This window comes from Garra rufa, chromosome 8, assembly GCF_049309525.1.
Source record: "Garra rufa chromosome 8, GarRuf1.0, whole genome shotgun sequence".
Classification (NCBI taxonomy): Eukaryota; Metazoa; Chordata; class Actinopteri; order Cypriniformes; family Cyprinidae; genus Garra; species Garra rufa.
Window position 1 is genome coordinate 17,245,170 of NC_133368.1, and position 25,497 is coordinate 17,270,666.

General features: G+C 37.2%; 1 protein-coding gene across 1 annotated transcript; it reads right to left on the minus strand.

Annotated features, from left to right (window-relative positions):
* Positions 1-1,436: 1,436 nt before the first annotated feature.
* On the minus strand, positions 1,437-25,188 carry gad1a (glutamate decarboxylase 1a). Its single transcript, XM_073845702.1, has 17 exons — positions 24,698-25,188; positions 23,623-23,766; positions 22,152-22,211; positions 19,816-19,968; positions 18,510-18,752; positions 18,234-18,324; positions 11,510-11,622; positions 10,613-10,728; positions 8,687-8,766; positions 8,558-8,612; positions 8,306-8,422; positions 8,149-8,213; positions 7,776-7,854; positions 6,640-6,789; positions 4,196-4,303; positions 3,999-4,088; positions 1,437-3,879 (listed from the first exon to the last, which is right to left on the minus strand). The coding sequence occupies exons 2-17, from the start codon at positions 23,705-23,707 to the stop codon at positions 3,706-3,708; spliced, it is 1,779 nt and encodes a 592-aa protein (XP_073701803.1). The 5' UTR covers positions 23,708-23,766; positions 24,698-25,188; the 3' UTR covers positions 1,437-3,705.
* Between the last annotated feature and the right edge of the window lie 309 nt (positions 25,189-25,497).

The window sequence follows — 25,497 nt, forward strand, 5'->3', positions numbered from 1 at the left end:
AAAAATCAGCTGCATTGAAGGTTCACAGAAGCATTATCCATAATGGAAGACGACTGGAACAACTAGGACTCTTGAAAATGTCTGCCAGCCCCCATCCAAGCTGACAGAGCTTGAGAGGTGAAAAGGTGAGGCAAAGAATGGCAGATAATTGCCAAATGCAGATGTGCAAAGCTTGTCACATCATACCCAAAAATACTTGAGGCTGTAAAGGTGCTTCAACTATTTACTGAGTTAAGGGTATGAATACTTATGCAATATACTTATTTCAGTGTTTTATTTTTAATAGATTTGTAAAATTTGCAATTCTGGTCTTTGGAGTGTAAATTGATGTGGGGAAAAACTAATTTAAAGCAGTTTAACATAATGCTGCAACAAAACAAAATGTGAAAAAAATAAGGGGTATGAATACTTTTGCAAGGCACTGTATATACACTTAGCCCATGCATGTACTGAAGTTTGAGTAGCTAATATGATAAAGTCAATATGACAAATAATTGTATTACTTTAGAAAGTCTAAGGCTATATATAGTTTTCAAAGACATTAAAAGTTCCTAGAGACCCAGCTGGCAGCCTTATTCCTTAGCTTAAAATGTGTTGAACCAGAAAACCTTTGAGGGTGTTGAAGAAAAAGCACAATATCATAAAATGTTTGATCAGAACAACTGAGGAAAAACCTGCAATGTACAGTCAAAGACTTTTGACCCAATGAAAGGTGGAAAAAACATTTCAATGCAGATTATAAGATGAACCTCTTGCCGAATACCACTCTTTACCCAAGAAGAACACAAAAAGCTAACTTGAACATGCTAAAATTAATTTAGATAGACCTGCGGAATTCTGGAGGAGTGTTTTATGGAGTCTTTTGAAATGTTTCGCAGGTCAAGGGGATTGAATATTTCTGATTGCAACTGTTGATTGCAACTATAATTTAGATTGCAACTTTTGCGGAGCAAATCATTTCCCATATAGCAAAAATCGTCTGGCCCAGACCCATCAGAGTCCGTGCAATAGACTGGTTTTGTTTTGCACAACGGGCCAATACTGGCACGGATTCATTTTTCCACATCTGAACCAGAACCGGGCCAGCTCCGGGCCAGATGTGGATTTCTTTTTTAATGATCTGTCCCAGATATGGGGCGGATCTGGTCCAGTACCATGCCCAGATGGACTCGGCCCAGATTTGCTCTGTGACTGTTGTTCACACCCACTGAAATCCAGGCTTGGGCTGAATCCATGTTAAAGCACTGAAACGGATGTGACTGTTATGCGGATTTGCCTGTTAAAAAACGGATCCGGCACAGAGTCAGCTGCTGTCTGGGTTCTAAGCATTGCTCTATTCTCAGTCTATTTGGCAACACTTATTCCAGCATTCTGTTTATTGATACACGACAACCATCATTCCTTTCTTTTATAAATACACACAAAAGAAATCCAGATTTTTCAAGCTGAGTGTTTATTTGTACTGGTGACAGTGAACAGCAATATTGCACATACTGCAAGCCAGTTAAAATGCACATTTTCTAAGTAGTAAACACTCAGGCCCTTCAATCTAGAGATCATTAGCTTTACATCTACTGTGCAGACTGAAGTAAGCATAGCGTACACAAAATATTAGCATAGTTTGTTACTTTAGGAATGTGAAATTGTGTTTGGTCTATACTGAAGAAATCAAACCTAATTACTAATACTACAAAGAGCTGCTAATAAAATACATCTCCCTTTTCAGAGGATCATCGCTGTGACGTCGCTGTGCTTTTCTCTTAATGAAAGTTAAGAGACTTTATTTTAGATTTTTTCTTCCTTTTTAAACTTTTTTAATATTAATTCATGTATACCAGTGACTAAATCTCAGCTACAGCATTCATTGCACTATGGTTAGAAAATGCTCTGTTATATTGATATCCTAAGTTAGACATTCATTTCTTACACTAAGTTAGATACACTATATGGCCAAAGGCACTGATGTTGGATGAGGGTCAACTGATGTTAATGGGGTTCAAGTCTGGGCTTCACTGGAATTACTGGAATAGCAAAACCCATTAATTTGAATGAGATGTTCACATACTTCTGGCCATATAATGTAGCAGAGTGTTACAGGTGTGTAGATTGACAATGAAATGTCATTTTTTTGTTCCATGTCTTTGGTTAATAAATGAATTCAAATCTCTAATGCACTATTTTTTTTAAACAATATAGATAAATATTGTCTCTCAAAATACAAATGAAAATACTTGGAGGTTACAAATAGAGGAATAATCTCTGTCACAGAATTGTTCTTGTGATATAAATAATATACCTATTGAATTACCACTATTCAAACATTTCTTACTGTAAAACTATGTGATATATGTTTGTCACAAACAATCACAATTTACACAAAGAGTCATAAATTCTAAAAACACAGCGTGGCAATACAGTACTTGGTACAATGGTACACACTTCAAATGATCTTCATTACATAACAGCTAAGAAGTTATGCATTTGTGCAATCACACAGACGGTCCAGATGGCTCTAAGATGGTGGTATGTTACAGTAAACTCTTAAAGTCTTATTTTTATTGAGAATTCAGAGCAGTTCTGGGTTTTAAAGGAAATGTTCACGGTTGAAAAGTCATGTTCTATGTCCCTTAGTTTGTACAAAAGTATTGTGTTTAAATTATTGCACAATGTATGTCTACGGGGCAAGACGTTCATGTCTTGTGTGATATATGAGCTGCAGGTTTCTCAATCGTAATTGTGACTATTAATACAGTGAGATATTGCAATATTGTAAGCACAATTTTTGCTTTTTTGTAGAAAGTGAGGGACAAAATATTTTTAAATTCTGTGGTAATCAACAGAGTATCAAAGACACAGTCATAGAGCTTGTATTGAACCATGAACATTTCTTTAATGTACAGTTAATGTATAGTTGTGCTGTATAGTGAGTATAATATTTCCTGTTAAAATAAAGGGTAACACTCTACAACAAGGTCTCAGTAATTAACAGTGAGTTAGTGCATTGAGTAAGGAATAACTGACAATGGGCTGTTGAATTATTAGCAAATAATGCACACTCGAGGAGGTGATTTAAGGGCTGTAAGTTTAACAGCTTCAAGAAGAGCAGCGTTACCGTTTGTCAGGTTCATTTTGCTACTGAGAAATGTCATGTAGCTTTTCATTTAACTGTTAAAGTTTTAGGGCAGCACTGACAAAAAAAAAAATAAAAAAAAAAAAATAATAATAATAATAATTAGCTGTGTGTAAGTAAGCTGTGTGTTTTCCTAAAATAACTGCACACCTTAAAATGTTCATCAACCAATCGGATTCAAGCTTTCAACAGCCTGTTAGTATAACATTAACAAACAATAAACAAAATGTAATTTTTATGTTAACGAATGTAGTAACAAATGTTAAGAAATAAACCTTATTGTAAGTGTTACCAAAGAAAGAACAGAACAGGAAACAAGACATATAATGTCATAGGAGGAAATCTGATCCTTCATTATGAAATTATAGCTTGAAGAGCTCACTATCTCTGCATTCTGGAATGTCCAGTTTCTTAGTGGAACATTCTAGAATATCCGAGAGGTTCATTATTCTAGAGCACCTCATTGGTCTAATACTCTGGAATGTCCAGCTGATACAATACTTCAGAATGTCTTCTCCATTTGCTATACCTCTACAGAATTTACTAACATCTACAGACTTGCCAACCTGTGTGCTCTATAAATCCTGTCCCAGTCTTTCTATCTCATCGATCAGGAAGTCAATGTCAGACCTGGTTACAGCCGCATTAGAGACGACCATTCTGAAGAAGTTGACCTTATCACCTTGAGGCTGGTAGCCCACCATTGTCGTCCCACACTCCATCATCATTGCCTTGATCTTGGGGGCAACCTAGATAGAAGGCACAGGACAGATGCTTAAGGTAACCTGGCTAGTGGTGAAATATGTTATCAGTTACATAAGAGCAGCTTATGTTGACTAAGAAAGAGTGAGTCTGAGTATCATCTCACCTTATGAAGACGTTGTCTTTTCTCCTCTCCATCTGGCAACAGTCGCAGGCTTGGAGGAATGTACCAGAAACACACATTGGTGTGCTGGGGCTATAATACAGAAAGAAGGGCAGCATTAAAAAGGTATGAATCTGAATAATACTAGAGTATGTGACTGACATGTGATGGTAAACTCTGTTGTGACTGTTTTCACTCACCTCCCCTTGAAACACCATCTGATATCCTTCTCGGTTCTTTATCTTGTGGTAGAGATACTCAGAGAGCTCCAGACATCTGTCAATGTGCTTCTCAAAGCCTATAGTGCCCTATTAAAGACAGCAGATTCATTACATGACAATTGATAATCTACACAGACATCTTTGTGTTGGATCGACATTAATTCTACACATGACAATACAGTAAAGATACATCCAACATCCATCCATCAACCCATTTATCCATTTAACTGTTAGTCCATCCATCCATCTGTCCACTCCATGCTACAACTGTTCAATTTCCACCCATTAATCCATCATCCATCTAATCATTCATCCAACCATCTATTCATACATACAACTGTTTGTTTCACCCATTTATCCATCATCTATCCAACTATTCATCCATCCATCATCCATCTAACTGTTCATCCATCCATATATTCATCCTTTCATCAGTTAATCTTTCATTCATCCACTATCAACTATTCATCCATAGTCTAGCGATCAACCCATTCATCCTTCATTCATCCAACCATTAATTTATCCATCCATCAATCATCCAACTATTAATCCATCATCCATCCACCCCTTCAAACATGTAACCTTTCATCTTCCACCGATTCTTCCAACCATCCGTTATTAAAGGAGAACTCCGGTGTGATTTTGACCTGAAGTGTATTGAATCATGATACCGAGTGTGAACGTACCTTGCATATCTCATCTCGGTTTGTGTCCAGCTGTCCGAAATCTGGGGTCAGTTAGCCGATGCTCACAACAGGTTGTCAGTGAGAGTCAACAGGGCATCGGAATAGCCGATGTAGTTTCCTTCGTGCTCGACACTCGACTTATCGTGACTACATTTAAGATGGCGGCGACCGGATTTTCTTTTCCAGGTACTGTCTGTATAAATCTTCTTGTAAACAAATTACCGGTGCTTTTTCTGAGTTCTCAATGTCTCGTTTTAAATGTCAGGGCCCTTGGAAGTCTACCAATGAAGTGTGGAGCTACTTTGTGCCTCGTAAATGGCGTAAAACAGTGATTTATTTACATGGCTATTCCGATGCCCTGTTGACTCTCACTGACAACCTGTTGTGAGCATCGGCTAACTGACCCCAGATTTCGGACAGCTGGACACAAACCGAGATGAGATATGCAAGGTACGTTCACACTCGGTATCATGATTCAATACACTTCAGGTCAAAATCACACCGGAGTTCTCCTTTAATTCCAACTGTTCATCCATCCATCCATCCATCCATCCGTCCATCCATTCAACATCCAACTATTTATCCATCGCCCATCCACCCCTTTAAACATGCAATCGTTCATCTTCCACCCATTCTTCTAACATCCATCATTAATTCCAACTGTTCATCCATCCAAGCAACTAACTATTCATCCATCCATCATCCATCTATTCATCCATTCATCAATTAACCCATCATCAATTTAATATTCCATTCATCCATCCACCCCTTCATACATAGAACCGTTCAACTTCAGCCCCTTTTAACCATCATCCATGCATCATCCATCTAATCATTCATCCATCCATCTATTCATGCATCTATCATCCGTCCACCCTCCCCTTCATATATACAACCATTCAACTTCCACCCATTTATCCATCATCCATCTAATTGTTCATCCATCTATTCATCCATTCATCAATTAATTATTCCATATTATTAATTAATTATTCCATATTATTAATTAATCCATCATCCATCCAACTATTCATCCATAGTCTAGCGATCAACCCATTCATCCATCATTCATCCAACCATCCATCCATCCATCATCCAACTATTAATCCATCATCCATGCGTCCATCCATCCATCTATCCGTCCAGCCATCCATCCACCACTTCAAACATGTAATCATTAATCTTCCACCATTCTTTTTAACCATCCATCATTAATTCCAACTGTTCATCCATCCATCCATCCATTCATCAATTAATCCATCATCCAATAAATTTTCCATCCATTCTTTAATCTATCCATCCATCCATCCATCCATCCATCCAACATTAATTCCAACTGTTCATGCATCTTTCCATCAATCCACCCACACTTTCATACACACAACCATTCAACGTCCACCCATTTATTCATTATCTTCTCATTAACTATTCATCTATCCATCCATCATCCATCTAACTGTTCATCCATCCATATATTCATCCATTTATCAATTATTCCATCATCCATCCATTTATCCATAATCTAGCCATCAACCCATTCATCCAACCATTCATCCATCCTTCCTTTCTCCCATTCATTCATCCATCCACCCAATGCATTCATCACCCATTCAACCAATCCAATTCGTTTTACATCAGTCCATTAAAAACATGACTTTCACATCTTGCATTTGATTCATTCATGAGTAATACATTATCAAACACTGATGTTCTGATCTCATGGATGTGCACACACACCTTTGACTTCCACATGAGCCAGAATTTGAAGATGTCTACATGGCGGCCACACTGTATGGCCTTGTCCCCTGTGTCATAGGTGACATCATACTGCTTATCCGGCTGAAAGAGATACCCAGCACACATGGAGTTGCAGCCCTGCAGAAGACCCTGAACACACACACACACACACACACACACACACACATGTTGGGTTTACATGTTTTATGGGGACATTCCATAGGCGTAATGGTTTTTATACTGTACAAACCGTACTTTCTATCGCCCTACACCTACCCTACACCTAAACCTAGCCCTCACAGGAGATTGTGCATACTTTTACTTCATCAAAAAACTCATTGTGCATGATTTATAAGCCTGTTTCCTCATGGGGACCTGAGAAATGTCCCCACAAGGTCAAAATCTACTGGTATTCCTATCCTTGTGGGGACATTTGGTCCCCACAACGTGATGAATACCAGGCACACACACACACACACACACACACACACACACACACACACACACACACACACACACACACACACACACACACACACACACACACACACACACACACACACACACATGTTGGGTTTACATGTTTTATGGGGACATTCCATAGGCGTAATGGTTTTTATACTGTACAAACCGTACTTTCTATCGCCCTACACCTACCCTACACCTAAACCTAGCCCTGACAGGAGATTGTGCACACTTTTACTTCCTCAAAAAAACTCATTGTGCATGATTTATAAGCCTGTTTCCTCATGGGGACCTAAGAAATGTCCCCACAAGGTCAAAATCTACTGGTATTCCTATCCTTGTGGGGACATTTGGTCCCCACAACGTGATGAATACCAGGTACACACACACACACACACACACACACACACACACACACACACACACACACACACACACACACACACACACACACACAAACCCAATGAGACAGGAGGAACACTGAGTTGAGACACATATACATAATAACATTTCCGATAGAAGCCTTCTCTCTTTTGATTCGTTTTCTCCACCGCTATTGTCCTCTTGTCCTCACTTAGTTTCCTTTGCATTCTATTACTGAATTCTTCTCCATTCCATTGCTATTCAGACTCATTTACTCTGATACCCCCATTTCTCTCTTTTCCTCTTACCTTCTCTCGGACCAGAATAGCGGAGCACTGTAGTGGAACGCCCATCATCTTGTGCGGGTTCCATGTGACAGAGTTTGCTCTGCAGAAACATCACTGATCAGAACACGCTGTTCTCACACATGTGTAGTTTCTTATAGAGGCTTAGCAGGTGCTTAGCAATAATTATAACATTTAGAAATTTGAAATTTGCACCTCTTTTGGAAAATCATTATATTTTAGTTTTATGTTGCATGTCTGCAGTGCAAAAATAAAAATAAAAATCTAGTCAACTGCATGAACTGAATGTAATGTTTTTGGACAATTAATTCTATTAACTGCAATTAACATTGGAAAAAAAAAACTATGCTCTGAAGCATAGTGCAATGTACCATACCTCTCAACGCCATTCAGTTTGTGTCTGTGTTTTCTAGACATCAGCAAACCTCCACCCCATGCTCCCTTCAAAAACACATTCACACCATCAGCTCCAAAAAACTGGTTTCACTAAAATAGGTCTGTTATAGTGAATAATAAAATAATCACAAACGTACATCCACATGAAGCCATATGTTGTATTTCTCACAGATATCGGCGATTTCATTAATTGGATCAAAGGCTCCATACACTGTAGATCCAGCTGTAGCATTCACGAACATTGGCACAAACCCCTGGACAGCAAGAGATTTCAAGACTGGATTATAACTTCACACAAGGATAGTAAGACATTGTCTCAATAGCCTCATATAATGTTAAAGTCTTTTGGTTCGCATTGAAGAGTTTATTCTTGTGCGCTGGAGACTCACCTTCTGTTTGGCATCAATGACTTTGGCCTCCAGATCAGCTGGAATCACTCTACCTCTAACAAAGACACGCAAAGACTATTGTTGATGGGACGGTCCACAAAAGCACAGACACAGAGAGCTTCCACTTACCTCTCATCTGTCTTCAGCAAGATCAGATTCTCTGTGCCGAAACCCAGCACTGCACTGGCCTTCTTTATGGAGTAGTGACTCTGGGAACAACATTGTAATGGACTGGTAAGTGCTAGTTTGTACATTTAATTAGATTCAAAGCTTCAAAACTGACAGAGAAGACACATGAAGAAACACAATCTAAGATATGCATGTGCATCCCAAAGCTATAGTGCAAGATGAGTATTTGTGAATAAAAAAGTTTATAAATTGTAATTTTTTTTTAGAAAATGACCAATCATTTTGCTAGATATGACCCTTATTCCTTGGCTAGGATTGTGTAAAGCCCTGTGAAGATGCACTGAAACTGCAGTTTGGACCTTTGACCCATTGGCTTCCACTGAAGTCTACTATATGGAGAAAAATCCTAAAATGTTTTCCTCAAAAACCTTAATTTCTTTTCGACTGAAGAAACATGGAGAAGGTTTACAGTAAATAATGGGTTCAATTTTGGTCTCGCAAAAAGCTAGCGTATGGTTTTAGAAGACTTACAATATAATGCACAATTTTTATGGGCTACTGTTTGGAGCTTGTTTTGTCAGTTTTAGAGATTTCATTGTATGAAAAAGAGACACTAGGATATTCTGCAAAATATTTTCTTATGAATTTCAGCAAGAAAGAAAATACAGATGAATAAATGACAGAATTTTCCTATTTTGTCCCATTATTGATTTTTGGAAGATTTGATACTAACAATGCAAAGTGAGTGATAACTTTTTCAGGCTCTCAAATCATAAGCATTTAACTGCAGTTATATTTAAATATATATATAAAGTGAGGGGGGAAATATTTTATCCCCTGATGATTTTGTATGTTTTCCCACTGACAAAAAAAAAAAAAAAAGATCAGTCTATAATTTTATGGTAGGTGTATTTGAACAGTGAGAGGCAGAATAAGAACGAAAAAAAAAATCCTGAAAAATTTCAATAAAGTTAAAACATTAATTTGCATTTTAATGAGTGAAATAAGTAAAACATGACTTAGTACTTGGTGGCAAAACTGTTGTTGCTAATCACAAAGGTCAGACGTTTCTTGTAGTTGGCCACCAGGTTTGCACACATCTCAGGAGGGATTTTGTCCCACTCCTCTTTGCAGATCCTTTCCAAGTCATTAAGGTTTTGAGGCTGACGTTTGGCAACTCAAACCTTCAGCTCCCTCCACAGACTTTCTATGGGATTAAGATCTAGAGACTGGCTAGGCCACTGCAGGACTTTAATGTGCTTCTTCTTGAACCACTCCTTTGTTGCCTTGGCCGTGTGTTTTGGGTCATTGTCATGCTGGAATACCCATCCACGACCCATTGACAGATTTGGGATTGACAGTTATTTTTTTGTTTCTTCCGTTTTGCAAATTATCGCACCAACTGTTCACCTTCTCACCAAGCTGCTTGGCGATGGTCTTGTAGCCCATTTCAGCCTCGTGTAGGTCTACAATCTTGTCCCTGACATCCTTGGACAGCTCTTTGGTCTTGGCCATGGTGGAGAGTTTGGAATCTGATTGATTGATTGCTTCTGTCGACAGGTGTCTTTTATTCAGTTAACAAACTGAGATTAGGAGCACTTCCTTTAAGAGAGTGCTCCTAATCTCAGCTCATTGCCTGTATAAAAGACACCTGAGAGTCAGAAATCTTGCTGATTGATAGGGGACCAAATACTTATTTCACTCTTTAAAATGCAAATCAATTTATGACTTTTTTGAAATGCATTTTTCTGGATTTTTTCGTTGTTGTTATTCTATCTCTCTACCATTAAAATTATAGACTGATCATTTCTTTGTAAGTGGGCAAACATACAAAACTAGCAGGGGATCAAATATTTTTTCCCCTCACTATACACTGAAGGAAGGAGCAGAAAGAAAGTGAAGAAAGAAAAGGAGTAAATGACCTACATGTTCTGAGGTGAACAGCACCAGTCTGGGAGCCGCTGCCATGCCTTTGATTTTAACCTCAGGGTAGTGTTTATACCGTGCCACCATCACGCTGTACATGTTTGAGATTGCTCCTCCTGCAAGAACACACATTTTACTACATTTAGTAGATCTGTCATCAACCCTATAAAGCTTTGTAAATCATAGCTGATGCACAACATTTCTGAAACATTGCACACAATCTACTACATGCCTTTTAATTATATAAATGGCCATATAAACATCAGTAACTGCACCAAATTGTATATTTTGCCCAGTTTGGGCCTCTGAATAAAATTTTAATCTGTTTTTCTCCATTCGAGCTCCATATGCTCTATGAGCTACAAAGCCTGGTGTATCATATTTGAACAGATAATTTTTTTATTTTGTTCAATATACCATTTCATTACAAAGATTTGTTCAGGCTTTCAGTGTTAATGTGGCTGTGGCTAGATTATATTGGGTCAAAAATAATATTTGTGCATACATGCATTTATGATTTTCTGCAAAAATCTGTAATAACATGGCAGCTAGAAGAAGATGTCTAGACCAGATCCATGCACTCTGGGCTTCTCCTAAAGTTTCTTCCTTTTCCTATTTAAAACATGAGTTTTTGCCATTAGCCTTGCTCACTGTGGGTTTGTAAGGCTCTGTTCATTGTAAAAAAAAAAAAAAAAGCTTTAGAATAATTTGTATTACTACTACATGGAAATGGAATGCAAACATCAAGAGAGTTACAGTTTACTTACAACATTTTTTGTTTGTGAATCTGTGCAGCCACCAGTTGTTGAGATGAAAACATCAGCCATTGGAGTTTTACATTAAACATTAACCGTTAATCTAGAATTTTTCATTATTCTGTTGTTTACATGACCACACCTGGTGAGAAAATGCCATCGCCCTCTCCATTTGGCCAGCCAACGATCTCTCGCATTTTCTTCAGAGTGAGTTGTTCCATCAGTACAAATACTGGTGCAATCTCGTATGTGAACCTGTAAACACACACACACACACACACACACACACACACACACACACACACACACACACACACACACACACACACACACACACACACACACACACATGTTGGGTTTACATGTTTTATTTATGGGGACATTCCACAGGCGTAATGGTTTTTATACTGTACAAACCGTACTTTCTATGGCCCTACACCTACCCTACACCTAAACCTAGCCCTCACAGGAGATTGTGCATACTTTTACTTACTCAAAAAAACTCATTGTGCATGATTTATAAGCCTGTTTCCTCATGGGGGCCTGAGAAATGTCCCCACAAGGTCAAAATCTACCGGTATTCCTATCCTTGTGGGGACATTTGGTCCCCACAACTTGATGAATACCAGGTACACACACACACACACACACACACACACACACACACACACACACACACACACACACACACACACGTTGGGTTTACATGTTTTATGGGGACATTCCATAGGCGTAATGGTTTTCATACTGTACAAACCGTACTTTCTATCGCCCTACACCTACCCTACACCTAAACCTAGCCCTCACAGGAGATTGTGCAAACTTTTACTTCCTCAAAAAAACTCATTGTGCATGATTTATAAGCCTGTTTCCTCATGGGGACCTGAGAAATGTCCCCACAAGGTCAAAATCTACTGGTATTACTATCCTTGTGGGGACATTTGGTCCCCATAACGTGATGAATACCAGGTACACACACACACACACACACACACACACACACACACACACACACACACACACACACACACACACACACACACACACACACACACACACACACACACACACACCTCATTTCTACTTGTCCCACAATAATGAGTGTCCTGACAGCAGGAGGTAATTCACTAACTATCTGTATTCATGTCAGTATGTTCAATCCATCACAGAATCATTGTGATGGGACGAAGCCCACTGGAGGCATCTTCAACCTATTAGCACCAGTCAATAATCATCCACGGTGATTAGTAATGATGAGCAGCTCATTAGTACATGCAAATGTCAAGCGCTCATGCAGTTCTGTCTAATCAATATAAACAATACTGACATATCATTTAGAGACATGTGAACATGTGCAAACACGAGAAGGTGAAATCATATACTGCAGAGGAGACCAGGGCAAAGGTCCAATTAAAGAATCTCTAGCAGAGGTTTTATATTTTTGTTTAAAATTCAAAAAAGTATTTTTGCATGTGTATTCTGTCTTCCAAATGACTGTTTTGTAGTAGCTGTTGGGTAAATGCAATAGAACAATAATTTCACTTAATAAACTATTGATGTTTTGTCATTCTTTGAGTTGTATTATGCTTCATACTTATTTCACTTTAGGTTTTGCTCAAATAAATGAACAAAATGTTAATTTTGCTGGACAATAATGGTGGAAATGTTCATTGTCTTTCCATACAAGATTTTAAAGATGCACAATATTCATTAAGGCAAAAAGTGTGCCTATACAGTACCTGATACATACTTCTTTACATACAAACTTCTGTATGTGCTCACTCTAAAGTACTTCATGAAGAAAACAAGGCATTTTACAATAGATCTGGATCAGATTTGATGTCATTTTCTTAGTGTTAATTTGCTGCTTTTATGGCACCATCAGTTCAGTCATAAAACTGACTGTTGGCCATTATAGGCATTAAGCAGCAGTGTCACACAATACAGCCCCTAAAATCCAAAGGTTCGGTCATTTGGGAATGAGGGAAGTAAATCTGAGGATGTGGAGTAAATCTTTTATTGATCAAAGGAGTATTTGGGCATGGACTGTGAAAGACATCATAAAATCTCTGACCCTCAGAGGTCAAACAGGACCAGGGGACTCACTGCTGCTGTCCTTATGTAAATGAAGAAGATCCCAACAGACCCATAAAAACACTAAGACAGCAGAATTAAACTTTTATAATCTGACATTAGAGTCATTAGACCGAACTATACAGCAGTATAGTTTTTTTTAAAGGACTGGCATGGTTGGTTTTAGTATTCCTTGATCATAGAGAGTTCTTAAACGTTCTAAAAACTGACGAATTTGAAATGTTCTTGAAATATACAGTGGTGGCTAAAATGATTAGAGCAGTATTTTCAGCAGCTAAAAATGGTTTTAAGTCAGTTATTTCTATCTTTTGCTGTAGTGTGTCAGCAGGAAATATCTGTTTACATTTCCAAATAGGGGTGGGCGATATGGTAAAAATATCATATCACGATTTTTTCAAGAAATATCACGATTCACGATTTTATCACGATTCTTTGTCTGAGTAGTACAGCCAAATTAATTTTTCTATTTTAAAACCAAAACCTTACAAGGTAACAAAATATAAAATAAAAAGAATGGCAGATATTTAAGCCAAAGTGGGCAAAGACAAAAAATCTTTGTCATTATTTTCTTTGTTTTTAAAAAATAAGAACAAAGATAAGCTACATGTTACAAATACACATACTATACAAATAAAACAAACAGTGCTTTAATTTTCAGGTACAGTCCATGTATTTATCAGTAGCATTCAAGAAATTTAATTAACAAATATAAAAATAAAACACTATATACATTATATACATAAATTATACATAGAAGCAACATTTAAAGCAACTGTATTGAAGTTCTTCAGTCAAGAGCAGTGAGTGATTTTCCTTTGTGTTTTGTTTTATTAGTGTATCATCACCCAAAAATGACAATTCTGTCATCATTTACTCACTCTCGCATTTTTTTAAGCATAAAACATGCTGAACATAAAACTTATTTTGAATAATGTGGGTAACCAAACAGTTGCTGGGTCCCCAGTTACTTCCATATATTTTATTTATTTATTTTAAGTCAGTAGGGACCAGCTACTGTTACCCACATTCTTCAAAATATCTTATTTTGTGTTAAGCACAAGAAAAAAAAATTAATAGAGATTTAGGACATGTGAGTGACAACATTTTTGGGTGTACTGTCCCTTTAATGACAATCGACAGCATGTTTAGCTCTGTCGCAGAGCTGCACGCATCTATACAGACACGCATCCGTTTTTCTCTTAACTGTTTACTTTCACTTTAGACAACCGACTGTGTTTATATGTAATCCTTGCGTGTTTTTGACAGTATAAGCAAATTAAACGCCAAAGATAGCTCAGTTTAGTAATCAGGTGCTGTTTGACAGGCTTTTAGCGCACGTGCTTCAGGTTTACGCGCTCATGAAGCGCATGCCAGAACAGCGCGCGGACCAAATGGCGTTATTTTACCGGCAAGACTTTGAAGCACATTCAAATAATGTACTTTTGTGATCGCGAATATGAATAAGTGCAGTGTCCCGTGAGTGAATGTACAGTATATTAAGACGGAGGCACACTGTAGCACGATACTACGATATTTATTCAAAAGCAGATCGTGGAGACATTTTAATCGTCCACGATCAAAAATCGTCATATCGCACACCCCTATTTCCAAACATTAATTTTGCCATTAATTGTAATAATCCAGTGAGATTTTTGCTTGCAACAAGGAGTCTGACATCAGCCAGTGCTCCACACTGACATCTGATCTCATCCTCATTGGGTCTGTCTGGAATCACATGAAGAAACTGAAGAAACTGAGACAGACTAAATCCAGAAAAACTGTGGCAACGTCTCTAAAATGCTTCAAGAGACCTACCTGCAAAGCTACCTGAAAAACTATGCGCAAGTGCAGCAAAAATGCAAAGTCACACCAAATGTTGATTTAATTTAGTTAATAAAAGTTAATTGATTAACTAAATCTATTTATGGCATTATTTTTGACAGCATCTCCATTTTACAGCATTTTTACACAAGTGCCTAAAACCTTTAACAGTACTCCAGGTAGGTTTGTAGGTAGGTTTCTTGAAGCATCTTGGAGACATTGTCACAGTTTTATCTGGATTTAGTCTGTTTTAGTTTGTTCTGTTTCTTGATGTCATTCCAGACCAGTGTTGGGGAAAGTTACTTTTAAAAGTAATGCATTACAATATTGAGTTGCTCCTTAAAAAAGTAACTAATTATGTTACTTAATTACTTTTTATGGAAAGTAATGTAACGTACTTTTACGTTACTTTTAAAATCTATTTTTGGCAAATGTAAAAGCTTTTTGCACCAAAAGCCTCACGTCAGTACAGTAGACCGCAGAAGAAAATATGTCAACTCTTCAGCAATTAAAAAAAAGGAAAACAAATGTTAGATTATCTTGAGTAATTTTTGCTTATTAGTATGGATGAATTGGATCATCGAATGTCAGCAGCAAAGACATTGGTTAATAAAATGGGATTAAATACATGAAGGATATTTGTATTATTTAACATATTTAATAATTGCAGGTTTGTGTTGAATTTCACTGTTTTTATTCATTTTGAGGAATACTGTATCTGTTTTTTTAGTGAGTGAGATGAATTGATGCATTTTCACATTTATTCTAGAACTAAAGTAACTCAATCTTACTCACAATTTCTCTCAACATGGGACAGGAGAGCTTATAATCAATAAATGAGGGGAAAAGTAACTGGCACTACTTATTTGAAAAAGTAACTCAGATATTTTCTTGTCAATTAAAACGTAATGTGTTACTTTACTAATTACTTGGAAAAAGTAATATTATGTAACCTGCATTAGATGTAATGCGTTACACCGAACACTGTTCCAGAAAAAGTGGATGATGATGAGATCAGATGTCAGTGTAGAGCACTGGCTGTTGTCAGACTCCTTGCGCAAACAAAAATCTCACTGGATTATTACAATTAATGGCAAAATTTGGAAAAAATGTTTGGAAATGTAAACTGATATTTCCTACTGACACACTACAGCAAAAAAAAAAAAAAAAAAAAAATTGAAATAACTGACTTAAAACCATGTTTTAGCTTGTGACAATGCTAGTGTTCTAATAATTTTGGCCACCACTAAATATTTCAAGAACATTTCAAATACATTCGTTTTTAGTCAGTTTGTAGCGCATTGCATTGTAGGTTTCAAAACTACAGAGCTTTGATCATAAAACCAAGCATTTAAATATCATTAAACATCGAAAATGCGTGTGTAGCACCTTCCTCATCCTTTGTGCTACAGGCTTGCATAATACCTCACATTTTGGTAAGAGGTGTAAAATAAAGAACTCATTGGACTTATCTAGAGATCAGAACATTGTAGATAATGTAGATAAAAGCAACCACAACAACCTTGCAACTACATAGCAAAAGTACATTTTCTTTTAAGCATAATTTGCTTTTATAATACCACTATTATTTTTGCTATTTTTAAACACTAAATGTCAAATAAATTACTCACAGATACCAGTCTACCTTCAGGATGAACAGAATAGATGGGTGGATGGCTTGATGAACAGATGAACGGGTGGATGGTTTGATGGACAGATGAATGGGTGTGTGGCTGGAGTGATGGGGGTGGAGGTGTGGATTGTGTCAGAGTCTCAGCTGGCACTGTTTCTCAGCGTGTAGCTGTAAATTAGTCTTGACCAATGAGGTGTTACTCTTCATTCTGGCCATGTCCATCCGCATGCTGTTACATATCACTGGAGCTTTTCTGATTAGAGCTAATGTGTGTTATTCTGAGCTGCCACAAGCAGGTACATGCCAGTCATGTTACATTTTATCAAAGACTTCGGTTTGCAGAGCAGCAATACACTTTATTTGCTTTTTCTGACTCTAGTGTTAATAAGATTTAAATTAAATTTCAGGCTGTGATTCTACACTGCATCAGCACAATTATGTTTTCTGTCATCTGTGCATGAATCTTTGAAATGTAAAGATGACTTTATGTTTACATAGACTGACTATGCAAAAATGTATATCTTACTGCTGCTGCTGTGAAAAATGGTCTCCTTAAAATGGTAACTTGTTCAATTTGAGTCAAACATATTATTTCACTTATTAAATTTTTTTAATCTAATTGTTTAATTTAACTAATTTCTGAACCGATCTACAGGTCACCACTTTTTACAGTGTGGCTACAGTTTGAATGTTTGACATCACATCAATAGGAGTTTTTGAAATTCAACCAACCAACCAATCAATCAATCAATCAATCAATCAATCAATCAATCAATCAATCAATCAATCAATCAATAAGATCCTTATAAATCATATCAGATGTAAAGCTAAATCTGAAATACACTCTTAAAAATAAAGGTGCTTCACGATGCCATAGAAAAATCCTTATTGTCTAAATGGTTCCATAAAGAACCTTTAACATCTAAAGAACCTTTCTGTTTCACAAAAGGTTCTTTGAGTTAAAAGAAGGTTCTTCAGATTATAAAAAGGTAAGAAAGAGATGGTTCTTTAAAGAATTTTTGACTGAATGGCTCTTTGTGGGACCTAAAATGGTTCTTCTATGGCATCGCTGTGAAGAACCTTTTAAAGCACCTTTATTTTTAGGAGTGTAGCTTGAATTGAGGCTGTACATTTAAGCTTCCTAGACCCTGTCTAGGAAGTTTGAAAAATATTCTTACTGTTCTGTCTTGCAAGCACCGTAAAACTTCTTAAACGGTGTAAAAACAAAGTCTTCAATGGTCTGATTGCTGAACTGTCAAAATAATGTACTCACTCAACACAACAAATGACAACTAACTGGAAGGAAAGTTGAACTCACATGTTAGTGTTGGCAGTAGAGGTCAGCCACTCTCCAGCTAAACCAATGATGTCTAGACCTGAAGACAGCTGGTTAAAAAACCTTGGGTGACCTACAGAGAAAGAGAAAGAAGGAAAGAAACTGAGACATGACCATCACTGTACAGCATATGTGACCCTGGACCTCAAAACCAGTCTTAAGTAGCATGTGTATATTTGTAGCAGTAGCCAGGAAAACATTGAATGGGTCAAAATGACTGATTCATTGAATGGGTCAGGAAGAGCAGGTATGGGTCACCTGTGCGGACGCCGTATTTAAGCGTGTCCCTGCAGTCCACCAGGATCTGCTCCAGGCTCTCTGGCTGATCACACAGCTCTAGATTGAAGCCCTCCATTCCTTCCAGCAGCTGGTGTGGATGATGGAAGTCCAGCACTTTTGTGGATCTGTCGAAAGTCTTCCGCACATAGTTAGTGAGGATGTCCACCACCTCCAACAGGAACTGCATTGTATACTCGTCTCCATTTTTGGCAGGAAGTAGATCTGTGACCAATTTTGTTGCACAGCTTTTTGAGTCAATCAAATTGCCATTTGTTCTGACAGTTTTCATCATTAATATAAAAATATGTAAATTACACATACTGGTTTGGAATAATTAAGATGTTTTTTTCTCATCTTTTTTATGTTTTTGAAAATAGTTACGCTCACCAAGGCTGCCATTAATTGATTAAAATACAGTAAAAACTGTAATAATATACAATATTATTAGAAATAACTGTTTTTTATTTAAATGTTTTTTTAAATTAAATGTATTCCCATGATAGCACAGATGATATAAAGAAAGAAATTATTACTTTAAATTTAAAGTAAATTCAAAAGTATTAATGCATTCAAAAGAATGCATTAAATTCACTAAAACTGAAAGCAAATATATAATATTATAAAATAATTCTGTTTTGGATAAATGCTGTTCTTTTGAACTTTCCATTTATGAATTTGAAAAAACAGTGGGAATGTACAATTCCCACGAAAAATATTAGGCAGCACAACTGTTTTCAATACTGATAATAATAAGAAATATTTCTTGCAAATCAGCATATTAGAATGATTTCTGAAGGATCATGTGACACTGAAGACTGAAGTAATGATGCAGAAAATTTCCTCTTTACATCACAGGAATACATGTCATTTTACAGTACATTCACATAGAGAACAGCAATTTTAAATTGTAAAAATATTTTAAAATATTACAATTGTTATTGTATTTTTGATTAAATAAATGTAGAGTATAAGAGAGTTACTTCAAGCATTAAAAAATCATTCATTTAAACCGTTGGTATTATGAGAAGAAAAGCAGAATGTTTAAATTAAAAATAATGTTACATAAATGTCATATTTTTTAATTTTTAGCATTCTTAATTCATTCCAAAACATGATTATCTGCATATCAGAAGAAATATGTATAATAAAATAAAAAGAATCCCATAGTGAATGATATAAGTAGCCTATATTTTTTTTATAATATGGACACTTTTGAATTAACCAGAAAATAGACATTTGAGAATAAGGCTTATTATACTGTAAAACAGCAGCTTTTATCACTCACCCCTTGCATACAGATTGGAGAAGTCAGTCTCTGTGCGTCTGAAGCGAGAATCTCGCTCGTTGTCCCGTGTTAAAATGCTCCTAGGCTGCTGATCGTTAAAAAACCCGACAATTCGGCCCTTGTCGTCAACATTATTGTTCTTCTGTAAAAATCCTATATCATTGCACAGAGAAGAAGACTGAAATGAGCGGCCTCCATTTCCAAACATTGCAGCAAGTAATTGAACACAGAATAAAGTATCTTTAAACTTCTTCTCTTCGGAGCAGTGAGGATGATCTTACTGTCCGACTCATGTGTATTTATGGTCCAGGTTATCTGGGGGGAGGTCACCACTGATGACATCAGTGTAACAGTGATTTAGATGGACTGTAAATGCTCAGTGAACCCTCAACACCACAGAGACCCAGACATGAGCGCGGGGACGCGCTGCTGATGCTGATCTGATGCCGCGTTGATGTAGCCTGACAAGCCAGACCCACTATATTCTAGGCTAGCGTTGATGATATATGGACCATAATTGCTTTAATTTAAAATGGCATAGTTAATAATAAAAATCAGTTAAAAATAAAATAATTGTACTTTAATTTTGTAGCTTGAACGCACGGTGCTTTCGTTTAAAAACAAATAACTACAGTTCTACATGAGTGCAGAATTTAAGATCTTATCGCACTGTATTTACTAGGGAGGAATTATAGCATAACGCCAGTTTAGCAAAACACACACACACACACACACACATGTTGGGTTTACATGTTTTATGGGGACATTCCATAGGCGTAATGGTTTTTATACTGTACAAACCGTACTTTCTATCGCCCTACACCTACCCTACACCTAAACCTAGCCCTCACAGGAGATTGTGCACACTTTTACGTCAACAAAAAAACTCATTGTGCATGATTTATAAGCCTGTTTCCTCATGAGGACCTGAGAAATGTCCCCACAAGGTCAAAATCCACTGGTATTCCTATCATTGTGGGGACATTTGGTCCCCACAACGTGATGAATACCAGGTACACACACACACACACACACACACACACACACACACACACACACACACACACACACAAACTCTGCATCGAGACAGCAGCAGACGCTTTCCATCCGCATTTGAACGCCACTGCAGATTATTTCATTTTGTCTTCTTCGGGTTTTGTCCTCATCCTCATCTTCCTCATCTGATATGGGATCATTCAAGCGGTGCTTATGAACGCTCTTCTTCTACCACGGTAGCGCCACATTTCAAGTATGCCGAATGAACCTATTGTAAATGATGCAATATTTCATTTAAATCGTTTTCTAGAAAGGATAGACTAGCCTATATTTCTTCTTTTACTCCGTCGTTTTATATGTACTCTTATTTATAATCGAATTTTTTTATTTATATTCTCATTCGTCTGTATCTAATGAAACACATCCATAAACCGACTTGGCACGACTAATTCATGAACGACCATTTCTTTGGAAAGCACCTCTTATCAGTAAGCATTATGTAAAGGACTTGTGTTATCGCTGCAAAACAGAGGCTTGACGGATCGTCGTTTAATAGATCTCCACTGAGCATAAATTCTCTTGGGACACATAGAGATTTATCTGCTCACATCCTAACTCTATGCTAACATTCTAACTATATGCCGGACAAAACAATCGCTATTCTTTATCTTTAATAACCGCACCTTTTCGAAGGGATTTTCTTTAAGCAACATTGAGCAAATTCTCTATTCAGAATGTTGTTGTTGTTGTTGTTTTTTCTTAAATAGTCTACTTAGGCTAATGCAGTGCATTTTCAGTCTTTCAGATGAGTCAAATACTCAACCTTCATTTTTTTCTTTAAAAAGAAACGCATTTTCAGTCTTTTCCTCCATTCATGCGTACATAATAGAGGTAATTGCTATGGTGCTGTTGACTGTCAATTAGGTGACCAAGAGCCTACCAAAAGGGGGCGCTAACACGTCTGCTTTTCAAAAAGCAATTAATACAGACATATTATGCACCCCAGTGCCAGGTGGTGTTTCAAAATTGTTGGCATACAATCTTAAAAATAAAGGTTCCAATGGGTGTTTTTGCAGAGGTGCCATGGAAGAACCATTTTTGGTTCTCCAAAGAACCTTACAGTGAACAGTTCCTAAGATAACTATTTTAGAACCTTTTTCAACTATAAAGAACCTTGAAAGGTTCTATGGATGTTCAAGGTTCTTCATAGAAGCAATGGTGCAAATAAAATAACCTTTATTTTTAAGAGTGTAGTAGCTATTTCAGGCCTACGAACGATTAAACAATTCCGTCTTATTATTGTTCACTGCTTACTTATTATATTTATTTTTTCAACTTACCGCATATCTTCATTCCAAGTTTCCTCGTACATCCATGCGCGACTCCACTCCAGTCATAGTCTACGGGGAGAAAACGGCAAAGTAATCTGGCAAATAAAGCGATAATTATGGTTCCCGCCTATCCACAAAATACAATCGAATCCCTCTTTCTAAATTTACAGAAGCGGTAAATGCGCCATCCTTTATGCTACTAATATGAAATTAATGTGGCAGCTGAACAGAATTCAGCATTAATACAGGCCAAATCAGGACAAGAGGTTCATTTGGAGCTCCGCCGCGGTCCCGCCCCTGCGGCCCAAATCCTCGGCAGCGCTATTACGAGTTCAGCACCATTTAGCAGCTCATTATCTCTGTCGGTCCAGAGCTCGGCCGCCCAGCGTCTCCCAGCAATTCCGTCCCATTCTTCTCCAAATGGCTTCTCCTCTATTCATCTCAGGTGCATTAAATCGTTTTCTATTTCAGCTGCAATTCTGATTTACTTTTCTTAGACTATGATGTAAATAATTGCCTTGCTTGGTAGATAAAAACATAAAATGATTATTTGAAATCTTATTTGAAATTTTATATTTCTAAATTTATATAGAGGCCTGTATGACGAATTTGTTGGCATCTTGTTTTGAAAAGACTGCATAAAGAGTATAATAATGGAATTGAATAAATAGCGATGATTTTACGCTTTTGAAAATTCTTAAAAGAACATTAACACTATAAGAAATAAAGTATTAAAATAAACTGCTAATCTAAAAAATGAATAAAACAGAGCTCAGAATGAATGTAAGCGAATTTACCCTGCAGCTACAGACATACATGAAATCACAATATGCCGTGTCTAATTTTTGAAAAGCAGTTTCTGTTCCGGTCATAAGGAAATAAACAGAGCTGTGTGCTTCTTCCATCACAGAGAAGCACACTGAAGCGAGAAGCGAGCCATTAGTACCGTTTTAGAGTGCCAACAATTAGAGCTACACTTCATATAATTATACACTTATACAGACTCGTTCTCTTTTTTCCTTTTAAACCGAGAAAATATAGGCTACTTAATACAATGCCTAAGCTATAAAATAGTCTTGGAATATAATAATAATAAGCTAAATAAGTAATAAAAATAATAATAAATAATTTTAATAATACATTTTAAACAATAGTGTGTGGCAGGTTACCTGTGCATCTAGCAATGAAAAAAAATGTATTTAAAAAATGAATAATGACGGATCAGAGTTAGCTGCTCGTCTGTCTTCGCTAATTGCCTCTGAGCAGGTGTGTTTAAAAGCCATCACCTATGTTGACAACGACATTGGTCTGGCTAGCCGGCTGGCGCCGGAGGTCCGCGGCGCGCTCAATGCTGCGGTGATTTGTTGGTCCTGACGCGTTGCGAATAGCGCCGTTTTCTCGCCTCACAGACAAGATTAATGACGTTGGCCACAAAGCAAATAGCCGGAGTGAAATAGCGGTTTATCGGTGATGGACCTACTTGAGGAAGGTGGCCGTAAATTTGTCGAGTTGGGATCCGGATCGCCGCCAGAAGAGGAGGAGGAGGAGGGTGCCGACGCCGCCATCAGCCCCAGTGTTTAAGTCCTCAATCCAAAGAGCGCTGTCACTCTCAGAGAAACGGCTCCTATTTTAGCAGACAAAAAAAGTCAAGCTGACTGCAGGGGAGAAATAGGGGAAGTTCAGCATCATTTAAGCTCCATATCTAGCTTCATTTCATTGAAACAGATTTTCATATCATAAATTAAAACTATAATTATGTCGAATATGCCAATGAACTAGATGGGCACTCTTTTCTTTAAAAAATAAAATACTTTACGTTTTTTGGGTTACAAGCTCTTTTTTTTTATAAAAAAATCTAAAGAACAGAATAGAACCTTAACAAAGAACCATTTCAGCATTAATGATTATGATTATTTAAGTGGATGTGGTTTAAATGCGCACACAGGTTGCGCCTTAAAAATATTTCTTGTTGGCTAACTTCCTCAAATAATGAGAATAAACATACAAGACAAACTCATGATTTTTACATTTTTTCCCCCTTCACTGATGAAATGCCTCTGGATCAATATGTCAAATGATTTTAAGACCTCTGCATTGAATGAATGAATAATAGCCTACATGTGAACTAAAAACGGCACTCTAAAAGTTTATCACAGAAATCGATTTGGTGCTCATCATCATGCCAACAGGAATCGCATATTATCTTGATTAATATAGCCTACACATGTTAACATTGATTAAGAAATGGTGCATATTGATTTCTCAGTTCAGGTGACATGGATGATCGAAATGATGGGTTGAAAGGTTAATAGAAACCTGATACTATATAAGCATGCAATATAGACTGCCATTGTTAGATTTAAATAGATATTTTTTCAGATAACATAAAATATAACTAGTTTTACCGAATGAGCATGAAGCACAAAAGCACAGACTGCGCTTTACTGAACGCTTGACTGTCGGTGAAGCACCTGTTAGATTAATAATTGCAGTTTTACTTTACACAATCAACATAAACATTTTAAAAGAAGCAAAAAATCCAGGAAGCAGCTTACCTGTGAAAGAATCGAGAGTATGCAACAGTATCCAAAATCTCCACGCAACTAAATTTCCTCGACGTCAGATGCGCCCTCACTCCTCCAAAATCAGCTCACAAATATCAACCGAAAAATCTCATTGCGATGACCTTCCCCGAGGCAATGTTTTATTCGCTGCTACTCAAAGCGTAAATCGCCTATTTATTTACGCGTGTGACGCGCGTTTAGTACTCCTCGGACTCTCTCCACAACATCAGATTGGCTCTGAAACACATCTCATTTCTACAGAAGCATCAGCACGAGCATTACGACAGCTCTGGTACGTTCCCGCAGGACTTTGTGCCTTAAATGAGAACGCAAGTCACGAACAAACACTTTCCAAGTTTGACACACGACAGCAACGCGCAGCACAACCACATTACACGCTGCTCTGGAGCTTAAGAGGCTGTGAGAGGAGTCTGGGTCATTCTGACCTTGAATCATCAAGGACAAAAGTGCTTGTAGAACATCAAATGTCAGAGTGTTCGTGCGTTTTACCACCTGTTCTTGAACAAGTTATTCATTATAAATATCTGTAAGCGTAATGATACTCATCGAGCTTTGAAAGGCTGCCTACATGTTTATGGGCAAGCGATCTTCTTAACCTTGAAAAGATAAGTCTCTCTTGTCTGAGAAGTTTTAGTCTTGAATATTGGGCACGAATGGGAATGCTTTTTCAGAATTCCACATGGTGGCAGCAAGCGTTCAATTAATGCAATAAACTCATGCGGTTCACACGCACATTCTTAGTTCACGCATGCAGTGCTTTTTACGTTTAC

Coding starts and splice junctions, on each gene's coding strand:
- gad1a (XM_073845702.1), bottom strand. CDS start 23,707: ATGGCGGCGTCGGCACCCTCCTCCTCCTCCTCTTCTGGCGGCGATCCG. Junction 22,212..23,622: donor TTTACGGCCACCTTCCTCAA/GTAGGTCCATCA, acceptor TTCTCCCCGTAG/ACTATGACTGGAGTGGAGTC. Junction 4,304..6,639: donor GGCTCATGTGGAAGTCAAAG/GTGTGTGTGCAC, acceptor TGTCTTTAATAG/GGCACTATAGGCTTTGAGAA.